A 22315-nucleotide genomic window follows, 5' to 3' on the forward strand; every position below is an offset into this window, starting at 1 on the left:
GCTAGGACTTTAGCGAGTATCTTGTATGCCGTGTTAAGGATCGTGATTGGACGCCACTGGCGCAACTCTAGGCTTCGCTCTGACGCTTTGGGGATGAGATATAACATCCCCTCAACCAGACCAATCGACATCTTTCCTGAGGACCAAATCTCTTGAACTCCGGCCTCCAAAGACGGGATAACACATTCCTAATGAATCTCGAAGAAATCTCGTGAGAGACCATCGGGGCCGGGGCATGCACCCCTTCGCAATCCCCTAAGCGCCTCTGAGAGTTCTAAACAAGAGATGGGGCTATCGAGCACAACTTCCATCGCTTGGGTTACCTTGGGGTGAATGCAAGACATCACTCGATTAGTCAGCTCCGTGTTTTGCCTCACACGCATAGGTGCGAGGAGGTCACGATAGTATTGTGTTGCCATTTCCAGAATCTCAGTCTTGTCCTCTGTTATTGAGCCGTCTGGTTTGCGCAACCCTTGTATACGTCCACCACCACCCTTGGGTGCCTTGTAGTGAAAGAAATGTCGGTTGACCTTGTTGTCTTTTCTAGCCCACCATGCTGCGTTTCTTCGAAACAACATTCGGTTCTTCTCCCAAGTCCTTTCTTGTACCTTCATCTTTGCTTCCTCCAGCTTAGCTCTAGACCAATTGCAACCAGGGTCTACCTGTAGCAGCCGTTGCACTGCCGCAACGGCCTTCCTTAATATTGTTTCAATGGCTCTAACCTGTTGGAGGGTGCGCTTGGTCTCCTGTTGTAAAAAGGAGGAGAGGGCCAATTTTTTCTGCAAATCTTCGCTAGCTGATTCACTGCCCATGGTGTCCTGCCATATACTCTGTAAACCGGCCTTCACCTCTTCACTCTTCATGATCTTTGTGGGGATCTTCACATTGAGACTGCCCTTGCTATCGTTGGGTGGGTTAAGGTCTAGTCTCACCGGCTGATGATCTAAAAAGGTAAGACCTGCCAAGATAGCAAAGGAGCCCCCAATCTCTTCGAGGGATGAGCTTATGTATATGCGATCTAGCCGTGCAAGACTACCGCCCCTAGCATTCCCGGCAGCTCCGGAAAAGTGCAACGAATGTGAGCTTCTCCTAAGGGAAGAGCCCCATGTATCCTTCACCCCGATTTTGCCAATTAGGAAAGCCCATGAATCTAGCTCCGCACCATAAATATGCCTCTGGGTCCCTCCTTTCCTATCTCCCAGGTGTTCAGTCATGTAGAAATCACCTGCCATTACCCAAGCCTCGACATCAGGTAATGTTGTCGCTAACATCCTCCAAAAGATTGCTCTCTCGGGGGTTGAGTTAGGGGCCTAAATGTTTAGCACCCCAATCTGTAGGCGATTCCATTTCAGAAGCACGTATAAGGCCCGACCCTCCACTAGCGTGTCAGATGATGTTACTTCGTATCGGGCCTTATCGTTGATCGAGATGCAGACCCCTCCTCTTCGGTGGAGGTCACCCTGCGCAGCCGGCCACCATGTGGTCCACCCACCCGACAAGAGGTTTACTAAGCTCTAAGTTCGCTCTTGTGAGAGGTGGTGTTCCTGCAAAAGCAATATGTCAATATGGCCCCCTATATTAAGGGGATTCAACTCCTCCTGAAGTCTTCTACACTCTTGGTGTTGTCGGCCTCCACCAAGGCCCTGTACATTCCACGTTAGGATCCTCATCCGAAAACGGTGACGTTGACGCCCATGTTCAGGCCAATCCCCATGTTATGGGGCAAACTAACACCTGTTTCAGAGGGTATGGTCTCCACAGCAGGCTGCAAATCCCCTACGGGATTCTCAGCCGGTCGTTCCCGACCCGCTTCAAATAGATCCCACGATACATTTGTGCTCCGAAGCAGTGGCACATCTTGCATCCCTCTATCTAAGAGAGTCGTCGCCAAACCAGGTGTTGGGTTGCCTATCTTACCCTTTCCTTTGTCCTTGAGCTTGCCCGTCCGGATCCACGATTTCACTAATCTGAGGCCACTACCACATTCACGTTCCAATAGGAGGGGGGCCTTTGCCAACTTCTCTTCCGGGGTGGATAGTACAAGTTGGGGTTGCATCTCCATCGGGGTAGAGAACACGAGTTCAAGCTCTCGTGGGGGAAGGCATGAGGAGTTGCATGGGGACAACATTGCTGCCAACGCTTCTGGGTCGCCATCCCCTAACCCTTGAAGAAGTGTAAATCTGTTGGTAGCCTCATACTTCAGTTCGTGATAGTCTTTTTTACAATTGACTTTAGATCAACACAAAACACATATCATGTTGGTCCATTTTCATAATCAGATGATATGAGGTTCATAAAAAACAATAAGAAACATACTTCACAATTGAAAATACCATTGAGGAAATAAATACCATGTTGTTTAATTTCAAGAAATGAGGTTCCTACTACAAATTTGTTCACAAATTCTTGTTTAACCTATAAGAAACACAAAACCTATTGTCCATGAACAAGAACTTTGAAACATCCAACAAAAAATTAGAGCAAGGTTTAAAGACATAACTATTTACGCTTGAACATGGATATGAAAGAAAACTCATTACCTTGCTCCATTTTCATGCAAGGGGTGATGTGAGGTTTGTCGACAATAATACAAACTACAACTACATAATCCATGAGAACATATTGGAACAAGATGTTGTTGTTCACATTAGACAAAATCAAAACATGAGAAGCTAAAGCACAATGTGGAAGCATTGCCTTTTAAACATCCTTGTCGATTGGCAATTCTATTTATTTAACAAGTGTAGTTTAGTATTTGATTCGACGAGCTTGGTATTTGCACTATTGAGTTCACGTGTATAACTCTTGAGAAATGGGTGGCCATTATGAAATTTATTTATGTTATGAATTTGAGATCATAGTTTGGTCCTAACAACATGGCTTTACAATATACTTATTAAAACCCAAGGGTTGTGAACATTCCCTCGAGGAAATGAATCATACAAATTACCATATTAGTTGATTTTCAAGTGAAGTTTCTAAACAATTGCACCAACAATCCAACATTGTTTTGGAATGGCGAGGTATAGAATCATTTTGTTTAGGTTTGATGAGAGAGAGAGAGAGAGAGAGAGAGAGAGAGAGAGAGAGAGATGACACCTAGACAATGGGTGTTTCCACAATTTATACAGGTTAACCCAAAATCAAAGATGGAGATTGTTTTCTTATTTCTAAGATATTGGGGATTGCGTCATAATTGGAACATGCACAACGCTTTTGTATTCGACGGTAGACATGGAGAGAAAGCATATCTACGAATGTTGAAGGAAGTAATAATGTGGCAATTTTCTTTATTGGAGCAAGTGGAAATTCTTTCCTCAATGGAGTGTTTGTCTTGCCTCTTGGCAATTCAACATGTTCCACTACTCATATAGTGTAGTTAGTGGGTAACCATACTCCATTGTCACACCCATTATAAGTAGTGTTTTTCATACACATTTATTAATATAATTGTGTCTTTTCACCAAAGAGAGAGGGAAAGGGAGAGAGGTATTATTATTGTCTTTAGAGGTAAACATACATTGGCATTGAAAAAAAAAACACATTCATGAAGAAATCTATTGACTCGTCATGAAGAAAATGTGATGAATCCTATTTCAAACCATTTTTTCAAATGCTTGCTTTTTGCGTGTCTTTTGAACCATTTTACTTGCATCCCAAGGATGACGAGGATTATCACCATTAGAGGGTTAAATATTAGATAAGCACAAGCTTAATTAAAGTCCTGTTACGAACGAAGGTCGAGTGATGCCCCACTTCCAAGTTATTTCGAAGTATTCAAGATATTGACAACAATGGTTCTATTGGAGAAGGTGAAATGCCTTTTTTGTCAAATTTCACAATCATGGGGTGAAGAAACGTAAGTTAGCGCGCGTAAAAGGGTTTTTTTTTGGCGATTTTCATTGTTAGGATAAGTCAAGGGAATCGATGATGACATGGAGCAACAATTATCCAAGTAGAACAAGGGGGGAGGGGGGTAAATGTTGCTTGGGTCATATGAGTGTGTGTGTGTAGGATATAGGAGCAAGTGGTCAATATCATATTCAAGGCAAACACAACGATCATCGGAAGTTAGACATGGTGGTGTGAAACTGAGAGAGAATTAGATTCCAAGCCAATGAGAAAGAAAGAAGAAAGAAAGATATATTATAATGTCTTCTAATGCCAATTTTGGTCCATGAGACAATTGGCTCACAACAAAATGGGGTGAATACCCAATCATCGAAAATAAAAATAAAAATAGCATATAGATAAAAGAGTTATAGTATTGTACAAAAGGTGTTATGGCGTACGTAACACATTCTATAAAGGAAATGGCTACGTGTTAGGTCTAGTTTCATTTTCATCCAAGTCTCTCAAAAAGGAGCGGGATGTCAAAGGGTTTCGATGTCGTGTGGCTTGTGGTCCCAATGTAAAGGGTACCCCAACCATAGCTTCTAGGCAGTATAACTCGCGTTCTCTTATCTTCTTAATTGCTTCTACAGAACAAGTGACTTTAAGGCCCAACATCAGAGGGTGTTTGGTTGTTCTTTGGTTTTTTGCTTTAGCGAGGGAGAGGCCAAGTGGCACAGGTATGTACAAGCTCATCACCCTCTCATGTCCCTGAAAAAAGTAATTGGTTACATGTTGGTGAGTATTATAAAGGTAATGGTTTGCATTTTGTAGTGTATTTACTCTATGTTGTTTTAGCTCTAAGACATCTACCTAATGTCTTTATTATATATGGGGTATCTAATAGTTTGGAGAGGGTGGAAGAGGGTCATAGTATGTCTTGGTATTTTTCCCTTATATCGATGTAAGTTGGACACTTGCATGTAAAGTAATACTCATCTTCTACATATTTGTCACATGATCTACACATCCTTTCCTCTGTAGGGACTCCATTAGCACGACCATTCTCAATCTCAAGTTGGTGAGACGATACTCAAAGTTGTCTAATGGCAACCCTTAGTGCATTTGGTAAGAACATATCTAGCTATTTTGGTCATATAATAACACCTAACTTAGGCATGATGCGTTCCTTATAGTATAACATTTTAGATGGGAGTGGCTCTAGAGGGTTGATCCATATATGCATAGTGTATAATTTGCCATATTTCTTGGTGTATTACTTTATTATTGTCCTCATGAAAGAGATAGATAGATCAAATAGATTATATTATCGTCTTCGGAGGTCAAATATAACCTATGAGACCAAAAAATGTTACATTTTCATGTGATACGTGTAAAAGTGAGTAGTGACACTCGATGCTCAAGAACTTTACCAATGAATGTTGCAATCGAGAGTGCACATCGAGCTCGTGAGATAAATTTTGTGCAAGGATTGGGTTCGGTCAAAGATGTGTGGAAGCATGGTCGAACACGATGAAAGGCAGAGAGAGCATCGTATCGAAGCGTGATACTCAAAACTCCCAAACTTGTTTCGAGGTCGACATCGAGAGGATTTTGGGGAGGAGCACAAGGGGGGGGGGGGTGTCGCAGGGTGGCAGTCGCAAGCAAAGGAGCAGGAGCATGAGCACGAGATGATCTGATGAGCCCATATAAAAAGCAACAAAAAGCAGACAAAAAAGCACTTCTTCCTTCCTTCCTTCCTGCTTGGCACCTGCTAGCAATGGGCACGGTTTCAGCTTGAACTGAATCGAACCGTTAAGCCATGGCTTAACGGTTTATTGGTTCAAAGATAAATAAACCGTTTGGTTTGGTCTTATTATGATCCAGTTTGGTTTCAGTTCGGTTCGGCTTTGAATTTCATGGTTTAGCGGTTTCAACTTATGTGGTTTGGTGTAAAGGTTTAAAAGTTTATAGGTTTGGTTTGGTTTTGATTTATGATAAACTGATTTGGTTTGGTTCTAATTTTTTCATAAACGGTTTGGTTTAAATGACTTCATAAAATTTAAACAGTTTGGTTTGGTATTTAATATAAATAAATGGTTTGGTTTGGTTTCAAGGCCAAGAAACCGAACCGAACCGAACCGAAACCGAACCTTCCTTCCTTCATCGTTTTCACACTTGGAGTTACTAGTAGTGTTGTTACAGTGTATGAGCCCCTCCCTCCCTCCTTTGTCTCTCTCCTGCCACAGAGGAAGAGGAAGAAGAAGAAGAAGAAGAAGAAGAAGAAGAAGAGAGCTCTGTTTCTCTCCTCCTCTGCAACCATGTTCCTTCGGAGATTCGCAGGGCCCCTGCTCGGCAAGGTCAAGGAAACCACCGGCCTCGTCGGGCTTGATGTCGTCCCCAACGCCCGCGAGGTTCTGATCTCCCTCTACAACGACACCCTCAAAGCCGTGGAAACCATTCCCTCCACCGCCGAGTATCGGAAGGCCGTCGAGCAGTTCACCAAATTCAGACTCCAGGTCTGTGAAGAAGAGAAGGATTGGGAGAAGATCGAAGAGAGGATCAATGGTGGCCAGGTCGAAGAACTCATTGTTATGGCTAAAGATGAGCTTATGCTCATCGACAAGATGAAAGGTTAGTTCAACATTCATACCTTGTGGTTCCTTTTGAATTTTCCTCTTGTTATTCTTCAGTTTTCGGAACATGTATCTCGTGCGTGTGTGGAAACTAGCAGCATTTTATGAGTATATACTCGAAGAATCTTTGTGTATGTATTTATACCAATGGCTCTTTTGAATTATATGCCACCTGTTCTACTCCAACATCCTCGAGATCTGGAAACAAATGAAAAGAACCTGTTTTTCTGTATCTACAGTAACAGTTGAACTTGTCTGTATGGTGTACATGCTATAGATGCATATGAGCGTAACCAGTTTGTATGTATGATATACATGTCGTAGATGCATACAATAAGAACCTTTTTCTATGAATCTACATATGAGAAGAACTTTTATATCTGTATCTATATTACCAAAAGAATTTGCATGTATGATGTACATGTTTTAATTTTTCTGTAATCATAAGTATCCATACTTTAATTTTAGAATGAAATCTGTTTGGCTTGGATAATTGATTTTCGTTATGTCTTGCTCATTTCAAGTCTATGTAATCTATTATCTAATTTTGACTTTAATTTGATCTGTAGTCTATTTCTTTTTTTTTTTTCTGTAATTTTAAAGGTCTACCTTTTTTTTTAGTTTAAATTTTTTCTGATCTTGGAAAATGGATTTTCATTATAATTTATGTCTTACATGTTTCAATACTATGTGGTCTACTTTTGTATTATATTACTCATTCTGTAGCTATAAAATCAGTTTTTTTGTTTTAGCTAAAACCTAAATAATGCTCATTATGTTGTACCTGTCCTGAGTCTGCATGGCCCACTCTTCTTCTCTCTCCCTATGCGTTTGCTGTATCTGTTTGCGTGCATGCATCTATCTTGGCAAGTGTAGAGAGCTGATGCTTGATCCTTCGCCTTGAGAGATTTAGAAGGATATTAGTGACCCATTTGTTTGAAGTCAAAGGGAACTGTCCTTGCTGAGATAGAGATGGAGGCTTATACATGTATGCTCGTTGAAAATGATGTTAGGACTGGTTATTATGTGTATATGCTCTCATTAATTTTTACCTTCTCTTACTAGAGTTGCCCCTAGGAATTTTTCATTTTCACAAATGTTTGCCTCTCATTACATAGTTTATTTGGTGATCATGTTTTGCATGAGGATTATTAATATAACCAATGTACCTAAGTTTTTGCAATGATGAAAATATTAAAGGGTGAATTCATCATTATCATGGAAAATGAATGACCAAATTTCAAAATTCTTTCTACTAGTTGCACAAACTGATAAAAGAGAAGCGATAAAGAGTCTTGTCTACATTTAGCAATTAATTTGCAAACTTTAAAAACAAAGGGAAATAAATGGATATTAGGATCTTAGAGACAAATTTATATTCTAGTATAGTTTTTTTCCTTTAATGCAGCACAATTGCCATTTGTGGCAACTGAGTATGGTGGAGGGAGATGAACTCCTGATCTGTTTGTACAATAGAAGGGCCTCAACCACTAGACCATCCTGTTAGAATCACTGTGTCCTAATGATTAATTGATAGAAAACATGCAGAAGGCTAGAGCCTTACCTTCCATCCAACCATAAATCCCTTGAGCTGAGGCCAATGATCGACTAGGGATGCGGGAAGTATTTTGCAAATGGACCAAAATGGCTACGCCAAATTGCCATTAGAGGAGATTTAAGCAAGATAACTGGGATAGGGAGCAGCAAAATGGGCGATACACTATCGTCGATTGTTTACTAAAGATTCAGGTGATTTTTAATTTTTGTACTACAGAGGGGTATTAAGGTAGAATTTTGAAACTTAAGGGATTCTACTTAACACCCAACAAGTTGGGTGTGTTGTGGTATTTTGCCTTAAATATTGTAATGATATTGTGGTGTGCATGTGTTCCTTTGTGCCACCCTTTTAGCTCACCCTTTTTAGGATGCGTGTGCCCAAAATGACCCACCCTTTTAGCACACCCTTTTTAGCCAAGCGAACCCAAATGGGTTCCGTTGTATCAACTATAAATTGATTAAGAAGTAAGAAGCTAAGTGGACTGGTTTTGACCTCTTATGTGCATTTCACATATTGGTGGAGATGACGGGGTACCAGTCCCCCACATCCAAGCATCCGCCTCTTCCGCTTCGTAGGTAGCATCGCCCTCACCACCATCACCGACACTCTTGTTAGTCTCTTGTAGTAGTATCTCTTCTATTAGCACCGCCTTAGTTCACTAGTTAGGCCTCCTGATATCCACCGCTTCATCATCAACATCGCTTCATTGTCTCTATTTTTTAGTTTCTTTCGTGTTCGTGTTCTAGTTCCTGGTGAGGGCCGCATGGTCGCTCATGCCCGTTCGTGTTCGAGTTCTCGATGAGGGCCGCACATGGCCGCTCACTCCCGTTCGTGTTCCTGTTCCCAGTGAGGGCCGCATGGTCGCTCACTCCCGTTTGTGTTCCAGTCTCCGGTGAGGACCGCACATGGCCGCTCACTCCAACTATTGTTCGTGTTCCAGATCCTGGTGAGGACCGACATGGTCGCTCATGCCCGTTGTTGTTCATGTTCCAGTTCCCGGTGAGGGCCACATGGTCACTCACTCGTTCGTGTTCCAATTCTCGGTGAGGACAACATGGTTGCTCACGCCCGTTGGTGTTCGTGTTCCAACTCTCAGCAAGGACCGTTCCAGTTCCCGGCAAGGACCACACATGGTCACTCATGCCCCTCAATCTCTTGTTTCTCGCAAGGGGGAAATGTGGTGTGCATGTGTTCCTTTGTGCCACCCTTTTAGCTCACCCTTTTTAGGATGCGTGTGCCCAAAATGACCCACCCTTTTAGCACACCCTTTTTAGCCAACCCAACCCAACCCAAATGGGTTCCGTTGTATCAACTATAAATTGATTAAGAAGTAAGAAGCTAAGTAGACTGTTCTTATGTGCATTTCACAATATGTGTGTGCATTTAAAACCACCCAAAATTTTCTTGTTGGGTCTTCATTATTTTCCTCTTTTGGTATCATGGTTATTTTGTGCTTGTCAATCGATCTGTCTATCAATTGAAGGGCAAGTATATTTATAGGTATAGTTGTAGTTGTAGCTAAAGATACATGATGAATCTGATGATATGAATATGTATGACCAGGGGGACCAACGATCATTTTCTAAAGCAGCTATTCTTTGTATATGCAGAGTGGAAACCGTGGGAAGTTCCTGAAGGTCACAAGATTGAGATTGAAATTGATGATGCTCCCGTGCCATCACATGTACCCCGGCATCCTCTTCTTTTCACAGCAGAACCATACGTGCCTCCACAAGTTGAAGCTGAGGCTGAGAAACCAAAAGCTTGAATGCCTGTATGATTCGTAATCATAGGATAATAATGTCTTCAAGATTTCTCTTGTCCATTCGGGAACTTCGAGGCGATTAAAACAGTTTAGCAATCTTCTTGCTCAAAATATTGGGTATTTTTTTGATACCCGCTACTTTATTTTCGAAGCTGTTTTCTTCTGAGGCTTTTGTAGAGCTCTCGTAATATCAACTCATTAACATGCCGTTCTGAAACTATGATGTAATTTGACGAATATTTTTGACTGGTCTGTAACAACCTTTGGTCATGGTGGATTCACTTTCTAGAATAAGGCAGCTTCTTCTCGTTTACCTTAAAGTGGCTTGTGAGATCTCACATTGTTTTAGAGTTTACTTCGTGTGAATGAGGGTCAAAGCATCTGAACAAGATGCACAATTGCAGGTTTCTTAAGTGGACACTTGTTTTCCAAAGTATGATAATAAAGATTTGGACAAATTACATACATAGATAATAGAGTGGCTACAAGTGCAGTGCAAACATTTTAAGATGGATTCATGGGCAGTTTTTGATCTTGTTTGATCAAGAAGAATGTAAATGGGAAAGACTGAACTTTTTTTGAGAAAAAAACAAGCACGAGTCTTGGAAGGATTGTTGTAATCATGATGTTGGGGAGTGGTCTTTCCCTAGTTAATGAAACTGGGGAGGAACAAACTTTGTAATTGGCTGGATGTGAAAAAGGGGTTTGTAAGAGGAGTAAGATCAAAACCAACTATCCCTTAAAAAGTTCAATTGTATTGATGTTTGTGGTCATCAATACATCAAAAGAGGTCAATTTTAAAGAGGTTAAGTGAATTGTTGGTGCTTAGTTGGATGTGAAGGGTAGAAAAAATTGGATGATTCACAATACTCTAATGTTGATTGATGAATATGTTGTGATATGTGCAAAAACATTAGCTTTTTGTAATATTAGATTGGTATTTGAGTAAATGCTACATTTGTCTTATAATAGCAAACTACATGGCACACTATCATGTGGATTTATGAAAATGTCTTATCTTTGGGCTTTTGAGCAATTGATATTGTAATAGTATGTCCATGGACATCTAAGTTAGAAGTTACCATTCTAATAATATCAATATGATTTAAAATATACATACCATGAAATTGTGGGTTATGCATACAATCCTAGTGGTGCTTCTGACTATATTGTGCCCTAATTTTTGTCAAATACTTTACGTTCATACGACGATCTAATTGTTACCACTTTGGATCATACATACACAAAGAACATTGTAATCAATCGAGGCACTTAGATGCATCCATTGAATCCACAACCCTTCTCCTAGTTATTTATCCAAGCGATGGTACAAATTTTCCACTTGAGATTAAATATGCACATCTAGTTGGCTATGGTTTAATTACGTTTCTAGGAAATTTTCATAAAATGTATGCTAGTTATTGAGATGATCCATTCACAATTCACAATTTGCAAAATCATCATAGCAAACCTACTGACATTTATGTATGAAAAGCACGAATGCCTAAATAACGACTATCTATAGAATTGCAAGAGTGTCGTTTAATATAATATCATCATGAAAACCATAAAATTTCCCCAACCTGTAACAAAAGAGGATTTTTTTTATCTTCAGACAATGTCCTTATCTAGTATTCAGCTACATGATAACGTATTGTTAAAATAGTATTGGGTTTTCAGCAAGGCTAGTTAGTAGTTAGAGTGGTGAAAAGGGGTTAAGGAGATGGAAAATAGTTAGTGAGATAAGGAGCTAGGTAGAGATGGAAATAGGCCATATGGATGGGAAGATTATTAGAAGTTTAAAAAGAGTTTAGATAGATGAAAAATGATTTCATTGGACACATATAATGCTTTGTTATGTCTACAAAAATGATCCAACATGTTTTGTTATGTGTATAAAAACCATCCCGTTTTTGGAAAAAAAAAAACCCATCCTGCATTCATAAACTTCAAATGGTGTTTGTGTGAGGAATTCGCATAGGAAAATCACACTTATGAAATGTCGCAACCCAAAATTGAAAGTAAAATGTTTTTAAACTTGACAAAAAAGTGGGACTTAGGTGTGCATAGATTCAAGAAAACTCATATTTTTTCTCCATTATGTGGAAGCAATATCCTAATCTACGAAAGATCAAAATAGAAGACTAGAAAAACAAAGGTCCTCACGCTAACTTCATATTGGTTGATTACCTAGAGACATCCACATTCCAACATTTGAACTCTTCGTAGATTGCATGATTGAAGATTCAGAGAAAACATTCTCTATCAAAACACACTCCCACATGAAACATCCACGACTACCTTGTGATATTCTCACTAGTGGAAAAGTTAGCATACTAAGTTTCCCCCGCTTGATGCAAATTGGTGTGAACCAAAGGGCGCACACCCCATATATTCAAATCCAAAGGTTCAATAGTTAAATGATAAATCCAAATTGCTCCATATGATGCTTGCAAGTGGTTAAAACGAGGACTCGATGGAGGGTTACCTTTTGTTTTGGAACCGGATAACACATAAAATTCTAAACATTACATCCTCTCCACAATGTTAAAAGAACAAGGGGTCTCTGAAATTCCTACATTCTAACAAATGCAAGCCAGAAAGAACGAGATAAGATTGTATGGAGAGAGCGAGTAGGTAATAAAGGGGAGATTGGGCAACACTGATGGATAAGATAGAGAGAGACAAGAAGGATATGAAATCTCGTGGCATTTTTCCAAAGGTATTTCTACGAGTCCTTTGATAACTGTTTCCATTGACGAAGTCAAGTGACGATTGTTATCGAAGCACTTGACATATGAGTGTAGAGCGATCCTATGAAGGAAACTGATGTTGGAGACACACATACACACAAAGACACAGATACAGACACGGACACGGACACGGACACACACACAAGCATTTGGGGCATCAAGTTTTTGTGGTGTTGTGTTGGGTTCAAAAAAAGCACATAAGCTTTTTTTGTTTTTGGGTGGTGGGAAGAATGCAGAGTATGTAAAAAGAAACAATAAAAGATTGATACCAAATGAAAAGGGAAGAAGAAGACATATGTATATTATTAGGAACAAAAAACAAATGTGAGTGGGGGGGGTTCATACATACATACATACTATGTATGTATGTATGTATGTATGTATGTATGTAGTGTGAGTGGGGGCTTCTGTGCAGACACAGAAACAGAGACACTCACTCACTCACTCACACAGAGACTCCTCAGAGGCAGAGAAACAGAGAGAAAGACAGTCAGAGACAGACACAGATCAAACACACTTCATTTCTACCATATTCATCTTCAAGGGAGCGGGAGCTGCCCCCCCCCTTCTCTGTGTCTCCATCCCTCTCCTCTTCTGCTCTGATCAGGTCAGTTTGTGCTCTCGTTTTAATCTTCCTCTTTCTATGGTTTTTCCCTCCCGTTCGCTATGTAAATCCAGCAATTTACGAAAATGGAGCTGAAAAGGAAACGCCTTTCTCTTGTGCATTTTCTTTTTCAAATGCAAATGCTCACGCCATTTTCCTTATATATTCATTTCCCCTGTTTTGTTTCTTTCTAAAGATATATAGACTTATTTCTTTCTCCATTTGTTTTGGTTTTCGCATTTTTCTCTTGTGCGCCTCTACAGATACTTGGGTATATTCACGATGACCTATCAACATTCTGTATACAAACATATACATACATAAGCCAGTAGTATATTGTGTAGCTCTCATTGCAACAAGTGAACACCACACTACCTTTTTCAGATGGACAGAGATGGATCTTATGAAGAAGTAAAAGAGTCGAGATTTCCCATATCTTCTCAGGGCACAAATGACCAATGGTCTGATCAACGTGATGGTGATGTGTGGGACCACTCAATCCACGGTGATAATGCTGAGGACTTCACAAACGTGATTGCGGAAAATGAATCCTTGGTAGAACAAGATACGCTTGAGAAGGCATGGAACTGGAGTGTCGAAGTATCATCTTGGGTTTGGGATAAAGTGGAGCCCATTCTCATTGATCATTTGCCAGAAGAAAAGAACCCCCTTTGGGTCTTTGGAATCTTTGTTTTCGTAGTCTTCGCCATGCTAGCAGGTTTTGTTTTAAACTCCTTCTTGTGTCTAGAGCGAGAGCGAGAGAGAGAGAAAGAAAGAAATATTGACATCTCTTAAGGTTCGAAAATGTGCTCCATTGTAAAGGAATCCCTTGTGGGTCCATTTGCTGATCACCAAACCTTTTTAATTTACACTAACGACACCTTGTAACACTTCTATCCAGTTAGTTTGATGTGATTGCACTTGCCTAATCTTATCATGGGTTTTGGTCAAGATTGTTGTATTTTAGAAATAAAATTCATTTCTATGAAGCAGTTGAGGATACCAGAGGGATAACGCAGCATATGGCTATTCTGTCTTTGGAATTTCAAAAAGCATATGTTGGGTTACCAAGCGTGCAGGCATATATTTTCTTTTTCTATGCACTCCAAGGTTCATATCTTCTGTTTGCCTATGCACATACTGTCTGCTTTGCTAGCTGACCAAAACTTACACGAGTAAGAGTTTACTGATGGTACTTCTGGTGACACATGCATGTGTCTTGGATCTAATGTTAGTACTTCTGTCTAATACTCCATGCAGAAATTGGTTCAGTGTTTCTCTGTGCATTTATCTTTCTGGAAAGCAATATCTAATGGGGGTTCTTTTAGCTGCTGTAGGGCACACCACTTCATTTTGGATGTTATTAGCAAAATATGTTCATCGTGTCCTAGATTCCCTGGCCAATGCATTGTCTTTGGTTGTGGGTTTGATTTGTGTACATTTGATTTCCACATGAGAGGATTTATTTTATGTCACTTTTTTCCAATGTGAATGAATTCAATCTCACAAATTACTGATTAAAACTCATGTTTAATATGTAAACACTTAAACATTACATTACATGTAGTGGTAATGCTTTTGCTTTGCTTCAGGGTTGTGGGCTTGAAGTTTTGAGTGTTGGAATTTCTTCCATTGTCAAAATCTTTCATATTCTTAGTTTAAGATGATGTTCATAACAAAAGTTTGCTCCTTCAAAATGATCTTAAAAGCTTACTTTCCACAACCCAAGGGTTGAAAAATAAAGTTTATATGTACATACTATGGTTGAATGTAGAGATCAAGCTTATTTTTGTCACTGTATATGTTTGGCAGCGTTTAGAATTGGTTCTAAACAAGTTGGAGATATCAAACAAGTGAGTTTGAGTTCTAACAAAGGAGTTAAGAGGCCTGTGGATGTGCCTTCTACTAATTTTCCACATTTGAGACTGCCAGATGGAAGGCTTGTGGTCTACCGAGAACAAGGGGTGGTTCAAGAAATTGCGCAATATACAGTTTTTGTCATTCATGGATTTCCATCCTCTCGGCTTGCAGGTCTGAATAATTCTGTCATTTCTTGGTCTTGGCTTACATGCATCTAGCACATGTATGGAAATGACCATTCATGTATGGTGGATACATGCATAATGATAGCACACAATGCCTAGGCACACATACTTTGCGGCAATATGTTGTTATACTTACTTAAACAGGGGGTCCATGCATAATACACACCCTTTTAGTTGTGCATGGGGGATAAATGCATCACATACTATGCTCAGTCTGCATACTTTGCAACTATGTTCACTCAAAGAGGGAGACATGGTTTTCAATATTCAATGAAGCAGATGGATTTCCTTTTAACAGGCATACCTGGAATAAAGAATAGTCTTTTGGAAGAGTTTGGTGTTCGGCTGATTACATATGATCGACCAGGTTTTGGTGAGAGTGATATTTATCGTCGGCAAAGTTTACGCACATTTGCTGAAGATCTGGCTTTCATTGCTGATACTCTTGGGGTTGGGAAGTTTTGGCTCATTGGATATTCAACAGGGGGCATATATGCTTGGGCTGCAATGAAGTATATTCCCCATCGATTGGAAGGTGGATCTTCTAAAGTCCTCACTTCATGGAGATGATATATAAATTTTTATATATTGCTTGACTTGAATAAATTTGATGAAGAGAAGAAGAGCACAAGAGACGTTTGATTTCTATTATGATATAAAATCTCCGGTTAAAGTTCAAATATCATATGCATATTGATGCTTATGGATTTATTTATTTGTTACCTCAATAGGTGTAGGCATGTTTGCACCTGGAGGGAATCTCTATTCCCCAAATATGACTGAGCAAGAGATCAGTCAGATATGGGCACCAATGAATTTTCGACGGAAGTTACTATACAGGGTTGCTCGATGGCTGCCGTCACTTCTACCATTTGTTTGCAAAAAGATGCTTGTTGGCAATATTGAGAAACTCTTCAATGATTACCTTGTCATCACTGGAAAGGTTGAATAAATTTCAGCTTCACCATACATGCATGCATGGGCATATTGAATTTTATGCATACATGCATGATGCAAGGCCATAATGCCTTTACTTGCCGCTTCACATGCTTTCTTCATATTCTTCTGTATCAATGTAAAGACCAAATGATTACATATTCCAACATTTTATAAAAATTGGATCCTTCATTACATAATTCTACTTTTTACAAGGTTACGTAATTTACAATATTTACATGAAAAATAAATATTCTGGTTCTTTTCTACTGCTTGGATTTCAATGATTTAATATTTACACTCTGGTTCTTTTCTAGTGCTTAGATTTCAATGATTTAATACTTAGACACAAGATGATTTTGTATGATGCAACTGACTGACACATGTTTTGCAGGATCAAATATTCATGCAACAGAATTTCTTTATGAAGGCGGTGACGACGGACATAGAACAATCTATTCGGCAAGGTGATGCTGCTACCATTGCACATGAACTTTCTATCCAAGTCCATCCCTGGGGGTTCGATCTCTCTGAGTTTCGTGTGAGAAAGAGAGTGCCACCATCTGGTATATTTCACCGTATGCGACGTCTTTGGAAGCAAGAAGAAGAAGTATGGGAAGGTTTCAGTGAGCCTATTCACATTTGGCAAGTACGATCATTCTCTCCCTTGCCCTTTTTCTTATATAATCTTAACTGAGTGTGAAGAACAGGGTTATCCATACCAATGATGAACACAACATAATAATAATGTTCTAAAGGACTAAGCATAATGACTAAGGTGTCGTTGAATTCCTGGACAAAGTCATTCTGAAGAATCTTGAACGGGTGTTGAGCTCCTTGTAGTTATGGCAATGATGACCAATTACACCTTTTGCTTTATAAAATTCGTAACTGAGATGTTGAATGTTACACCACAGTTTCTTTGTCTGTGTATATGATTTATGGTTTTTTTATGATTTCCTTGATAGGGCATGGAAGATCAGATTGTGCCTTACACAATCAATGAATTTGCTGCCCGAATGGTGCCGCAAGCAGTCCTCCATAAGTTGGAAGGCGAGGGCCATTTCACATATTTTTGGTTTTGTGACAAATGTCACCGGAATATATTCTTAACCTTGTTCAAGGAACCCAAGGGTGTGAGAGTCGCTGTCACCGAACCTTCTGTATCCATTGATCTAGACAGATTTTTTCAAACTTATGAACAACACATACACAAATGAATCTAGCTATACCTTTCTTTTTTGCACTGTAACTCTATGCAAAGTGAACTTTACTTGATGCAAGGTGATTTGTCAACAAATACACAAATGAATTGGTGTCAGTGTTGTTCCCCTGTCTGTCTCTTTTTGTTAGGACTATCTCTGAAAAGTGTTGTTTCACCATGAGAAAACAGGTGTGTTATTTATGAAAATCAAACAGACAATCGTGTAAAAATCTTTGAGGGGTATTATGTCACATTGTCTATCACACTCTTGGAAAGAAGTGGTTTGTGTATCTTCACGATGTTGATGTCTTGGGTCTGTAGTTCTGCACATTAGTGGTGTCCAAGATTAATGAATCGGACATGGAATGGTATTAAATTATTTTTATGAATGATGTTTGGTCACATACTCTTGATGGTAGAATCTTGCTTAGCTGTTTGTCTTCTTAGGGTACTTGATGATGGAATCTTTCTTAATTATATGTAAATGTAAGCATACAAACATGACATTGGACAAAAGCAAACCTTTTTGGGATGGGGATCATATTTTATTTGTGTAGCACAAAGGTTTGCATACAAGATCCCTAAAATAAACCACTCTGCAAACGGACCGGCTAAACTTGCACTATTCTTTCCAAGAGTGACATTAAGTCTTGCATGTTGTTCGCATGGAGACGATGAATCATATTACTCATAGTGTATAAGCCACTGAGAGTAATGTAACATTGTACTTAAGTCTTCAAATGGCCAAAGTGATACGTGAGATCAAACTTTACATCCATCCATTGAGATTTGCCACTCATAAGAAGAAGGAATGTACAAGTAGGTTGGTATGTTAAATTTTATCTTAGTAGCTATGTTTAAACAATTCCATTCGGGACCATGTGCCCCTTCATTTCAATATAAGCCTCACGGGGAACGTACAAACATCTTAGGTACCATGGCTAAACATGATTACATACTACATCAAGGAAATCTCCCATGACAAAGTTAAGTACAATTGTTGTAGTTATCAGTGACCCTTGCAAGGAGGGGTAACAAGACAGATAATCGCTCGGGATTTCACTCATCAAGAATGGAAGCCCGCATATCTCCCAAAACTCTGGCATAACTAGTTATCACTCGGCAATGAAAAGGTAATGATTGATGTGTGTCGTGACGAGCGGTTACAGAGAGCTGTAGGTAGGCCTGGTTTAGTGAGGGGCCATTTCTATAATTACTATTTAACATTGGGCCTGAAAAATTAACAAGAGTATTGAAAACCCTAAAATGTTGAGTTCCTCAAAAACCCTTACAAAAGCCCTTTTCTCTCGAAACAGAGCAGGGAAAGCTTCTCAAAGCAAAATTTTGAAGCAGAAGCAGCAGCCATGGCTTCTGTGGAGAAGACAAAGAAGAAATCCCAGAACGGCACTGGAGAAGTAAAAGGTCTTCTAGGAGAAGAGCAAGCTTCCACAGACTACCTCATCAAACCCCAGTCATTTACTCCATCTCTAGATACATCAAAATGGCCTCTTCTTCTGAAGAATTACGACAAATTGAATGTCAGGACAGGTCACTACACACCCCTACCAACAGGGCATTCGCCTCTGAAGAGGCCTCTATTCGACTATGTAAGGTATGGTGTCATAAACCTTGATAAACCTGCTAATCCTTCCTCTCACGAAGTGGTAGCCTGGATCAAGAGGATACTAAGGGTAGATAAGACTGGTCATAGTGGTACATTAGACCCGAAGGTCACTGGATCACTCATAGTTTGTGTGGACAGAGCGACCAGACTCGTGAAGGCGCAACAAGGTGCTGGGAAAGAGTATGTTTGTGTGGCCAGATTGCATTCTAAGGTAGAAGATGTAACCAAAGTAGCACGTGCAATTGAGACCCTCACTGGTGCCCTGTTCCAAAGACCTCCACTCATCTCAGCTGTGAAGCGGCAGCTTAGAATTAGAACTATCTATGAGAGCAAGCTCCTTGAATATGATGTCAATCGACACCTTGTTGTGTTTTGGGTCTCGTGTGAAGCTGGTACTTACATACGGACACTTTGTGTCCATCTTGGTTTGCTTCTTGGAGTTGGGGGTCACATGCAAGAGCTAAGGCGTGTTCGATCAGGTATCTTAGGAGAGAAAGAGAACCTGGTTTCCATGCATGATGTTCTTGATGCTCAGTGGGTTTATGATAATCATAAAGATGAGACTTACCTCCGACGTGTTATAATGCCTCTTGAGGTTCTTCTAACAAGCTACAAAAGGCTTGTGGTTAAAGATTCAGCTGTGAATGCCATTTGTTATGGTGCAAAGCTTATGATTCCGGGGCTTTTAAGATATGAGAATGCGGTAGAAGTAGGGGAAGAGGTTGTTTTGATGACTACTAAAGGAGAAGCAATTGCTCTTGGTATTGCTCAAATGACTACGGCTGTGATGGCCACTTGTGACCATGGTGTCGTCGCAAAGGTGAAGAGAGTGGTTATGGAAAGAGACACTTACCCTAGGAAATGGGGTCTTGGACCTCGTGCTTCAATGAAAAAGAAGCTTATTTCTGAGGGTTTGCTTGATAAGCATGGGAAACCGAATGAAAAGACACCGAAAGAATGGCTAAGGAATGTGATTGAGATGGAACCAATGGCTGCTGGTGAGGATGCGGAAATTGCGAAGCTCGCTGCTACACCATTCACCCCCATTGGGATGAGGGTATCAGATAAAATAGAGGCTGCTGCAGATATGGAGATCACTCCTTCAGAAAGCAAGAAGAAGAAGAAGAAGAAGAAAGATAAGGGAGAGGGAGATGATGCAGGTAACGATAAGAAACGGAAGCAAGAAGTTCGGAGCCCTATGTTGATCAGTCCTGATGTGGTTCCTAGTAAAAAGAAGGTTAAGCAAGATAGTGTTGATGTTGAAGGAAGTGAGAAGAAGAAGAAGAAAAAGAAAAAGGAGCAAATTGAAGGTAGTGAGGATGTTGAGGAAAAGGAGACCGGTGAAGATGACTCAGAGAAAAGTGATAAGAAAAAGAAGAAGAAGAAGAAGAACAAGGATGAAGTCGATTCCTCAGATGAAGAGCCAAGTTCTGCCGAGAAGAAGAAGAAGAAGAAGAAACAGAAAGATGCTGATAGTGGGGAGCAAAAGGAGGGGAATGAAGAAGGAACTATTGAGAAGAAGAAAAAGAAGAAAGAAGGAACAAGTGAGAAGAAGAAGAAGAAACCGAAAGACGATGATGAATAGGTAGTCAAATTGTGTCTTTAGTGAGAAGAATTACTCATTGCCATTTGGCATGAACTTCTTACACTTGGTGTTTGAGCTCTCGTGTTAATGATTAGTTGCAAGAGTTTTTTTATAATATTCATGGTTCAAATGAGTTTTGAAGTGTTGTAGTTCTTAGTGTATTTCGATGATGTGCAAAATAGAGAAACTATGATGAGTGTCTAACACCTTGCACATGTACTTTTCATGTAAGCTGACTTGATTTAGCCTGCACTAATTTTTCCTGTGAGGATCAATCATTGTAGTATGTGTTGGGCAAATCAAACTTCTCCTCTAATTTTGGATGATAATGAAATGATCTGAAGAATTGATTGATTGGTCTCATCTGAATGGGGCGTATAAACTGCCATTTATATGAGTTGTCTTGATGAGCTTATATTTGTAAGAATAATAGTTGCGTGATTTAATAGTTCTCTTCATGGTCAGTACAATTCATGTTGGGTTGGTAGTCCTTTCGAGGATTTGTCTGTACCAATTCGATCTCTCGAATAGGTTAATGAAAGAAATCCTGACACCACGGATGATTGGATTCAGTTTTACCATCGTTGATGTCATGGCTATGCACTGACTTGAGTAGTGAGGGTTTCAGAAAATTTTGTACTACCTCACCTCACATGATATTGTCGAATTTATGAGCTTTACTCAACAGAGTATGTGTATTGAAAACTAAGCAAATAGTTATGGGCTGAATCAAGCAAGTGTCTCGTCCTTAATTATTGATTTTTGTTGGGGCAATCACCTCCCTTGATCCTGGCCACCTCGAATAAGATGATCAACAAACCTATTCTTATCCACCAAGGGTTTTCCAATTGTCTTTATCCTACGAAGATCATTGCTATGAAAACCAACTACCTATCACATCAAAAGTTACATCATGTGTTGAAATTCTTAGAGTACATGATACAATACATGCTCAATATCATAGGAGTAATATTGATAACTTGTCCCCTTCATTGAACACGTGAAGTGCACATCAACTTGTAACGATGAAAATATTATATATCGTTGTGAGAAAGGAGAAATTTTCCATAATAAGAAGCACAACTTGTCAAAATGAGAGGAAAAAGTCACCAAGTTGAACATATAGGTATAGGAATAAGATTCATCACGTCAACATTGTATGATGAGGTACTATGACAAAAAAACATTAGTGTTCGATGCAAAATATGCATAACCAATGAATCTCTACCTTATGCCCCAATGCTTAGTCCCATACCAAAGAGAATGTATATTAAGTTCTCTGGAAGCAATGGTGTGGATGGTAGAAATGGGAATGCATTTGTTTGGTTTGCACATTTAGACAATAAAGTAGTTTTGTTATTTGGTGCAACATATGAAATATAACATGTTCAAGCCTCTACAACTCCCCCAAACATTGATAACTTGCATTTCAGAAAATCTTGATTTGTTGCATTTCAAAAAATCCTGATGCATTAAAACTGAAACATCAAAAAATAAGTGTCACAAATCCCGTCTTCTAAACTGTTTCTTCATGCGTTCACACACTTCTATTGGATCTCAGTGACTATATACACATTCAATTGACTAAATTACTCAAGTACTTTTCTTAGATTTTGATGGTGAGGACATATCCAATATAGGTTTACCACAAATTGAAGAAAAAGAAGGAAAATTCAAAGAGTCATGTTGTCCAAAAATTGCCAATTGTCATTTTTATTGTCTTCAAAGAGAACTAGAATTAGAATTAGAATTGTTATCGTCCATAAAGAGGCCA

The 22315-nt window shown here is 39.5% G+C and overlaps 3 protein-coding genes across 3 annotated transcripts; all 3 read left to right on the forward strand.

Moving 5' to 3' along the window:
- Positions 1-6066: 6066 nt before the first annotated feature.
- Positions 6067-10110, forward strand: LOC147862635 (putative NADH dehydrogenase [ubiquinone] 1 alpha subcomplex subunit 5, mitochondrial). Its single transcript, XM_087321736.1, has 2 exons — positions 6067-6465; positions 9636-10110. The coding sequence occupies exons 1-2, from the start codon at positions 6153-6155 to the stop codon at positions 9791-9793; spliced, it is 471 nt and encodes a 156-aa protein (XP_087177862.1). The 5' UTR covers positions 6067-6152; the 3' UTR covers positions 9794-10110.
- Positions 10111-12956: 2846 nt separating this feature from the next.
- LOC147862636 (uncharacterized) lies at positions 12957-17449 on the forward strand. Its single transcript, XM_087321478.1, has 7 exons — positions 12957-13150; positions 13532-13865; positions 14960-15178; positions 15491-15727; positions 15924-16135; positions 16523-16777; positions 17097-17449. The coding sequence occupies exons 2-7, from the start codon at positions 13532-13534 to the stop codon at positions 17346-17348; spliced, it is 1509 nt and encodes a 502-aa protein (XP_087177604.1). The 5' UTR covers positions 12957-13150; the 3' UTR covers positions 17349-17449.
- Positions 17450-18623: 1174 nt separating this feature from the next.
- On the forward strand, positions 18624-20682 carry NAP57 (NAP57 homolog). Its single transcript, XM_087321150.1, has one exon. The coding sequence runs from the start codon at positions 18697-18699 to the stop codon at positions 20539-20541; it is 1845 nt and encodes a 614-aa protein (XP_087177276.1). The 5' UTR covers positions 18624-18696; the 3' UTR covers positions 20542-20682.
- The last annotated feature ends 1633 nt before the right edge of the window (positions 20683-22315 follow it).

The sequence above is a fragment of the Azolla caroliniana genome, unplaced genomic scaffold (genome assembly GCF_043228905.1).
Source record: "Azolla caroliniana isolate FFs.n. ecotype wild unplaced genomic scaffold, voAzoCaro1.0.p SCAF_6, whole genome shotgun sequence".
Taxonomy (NCBI): Eukaryota; Viridiplantae; Streptophyta; class Polypodiopsida; order Salviniales; family Salviniaceae; genus Azolla; species Azolla caroliniana.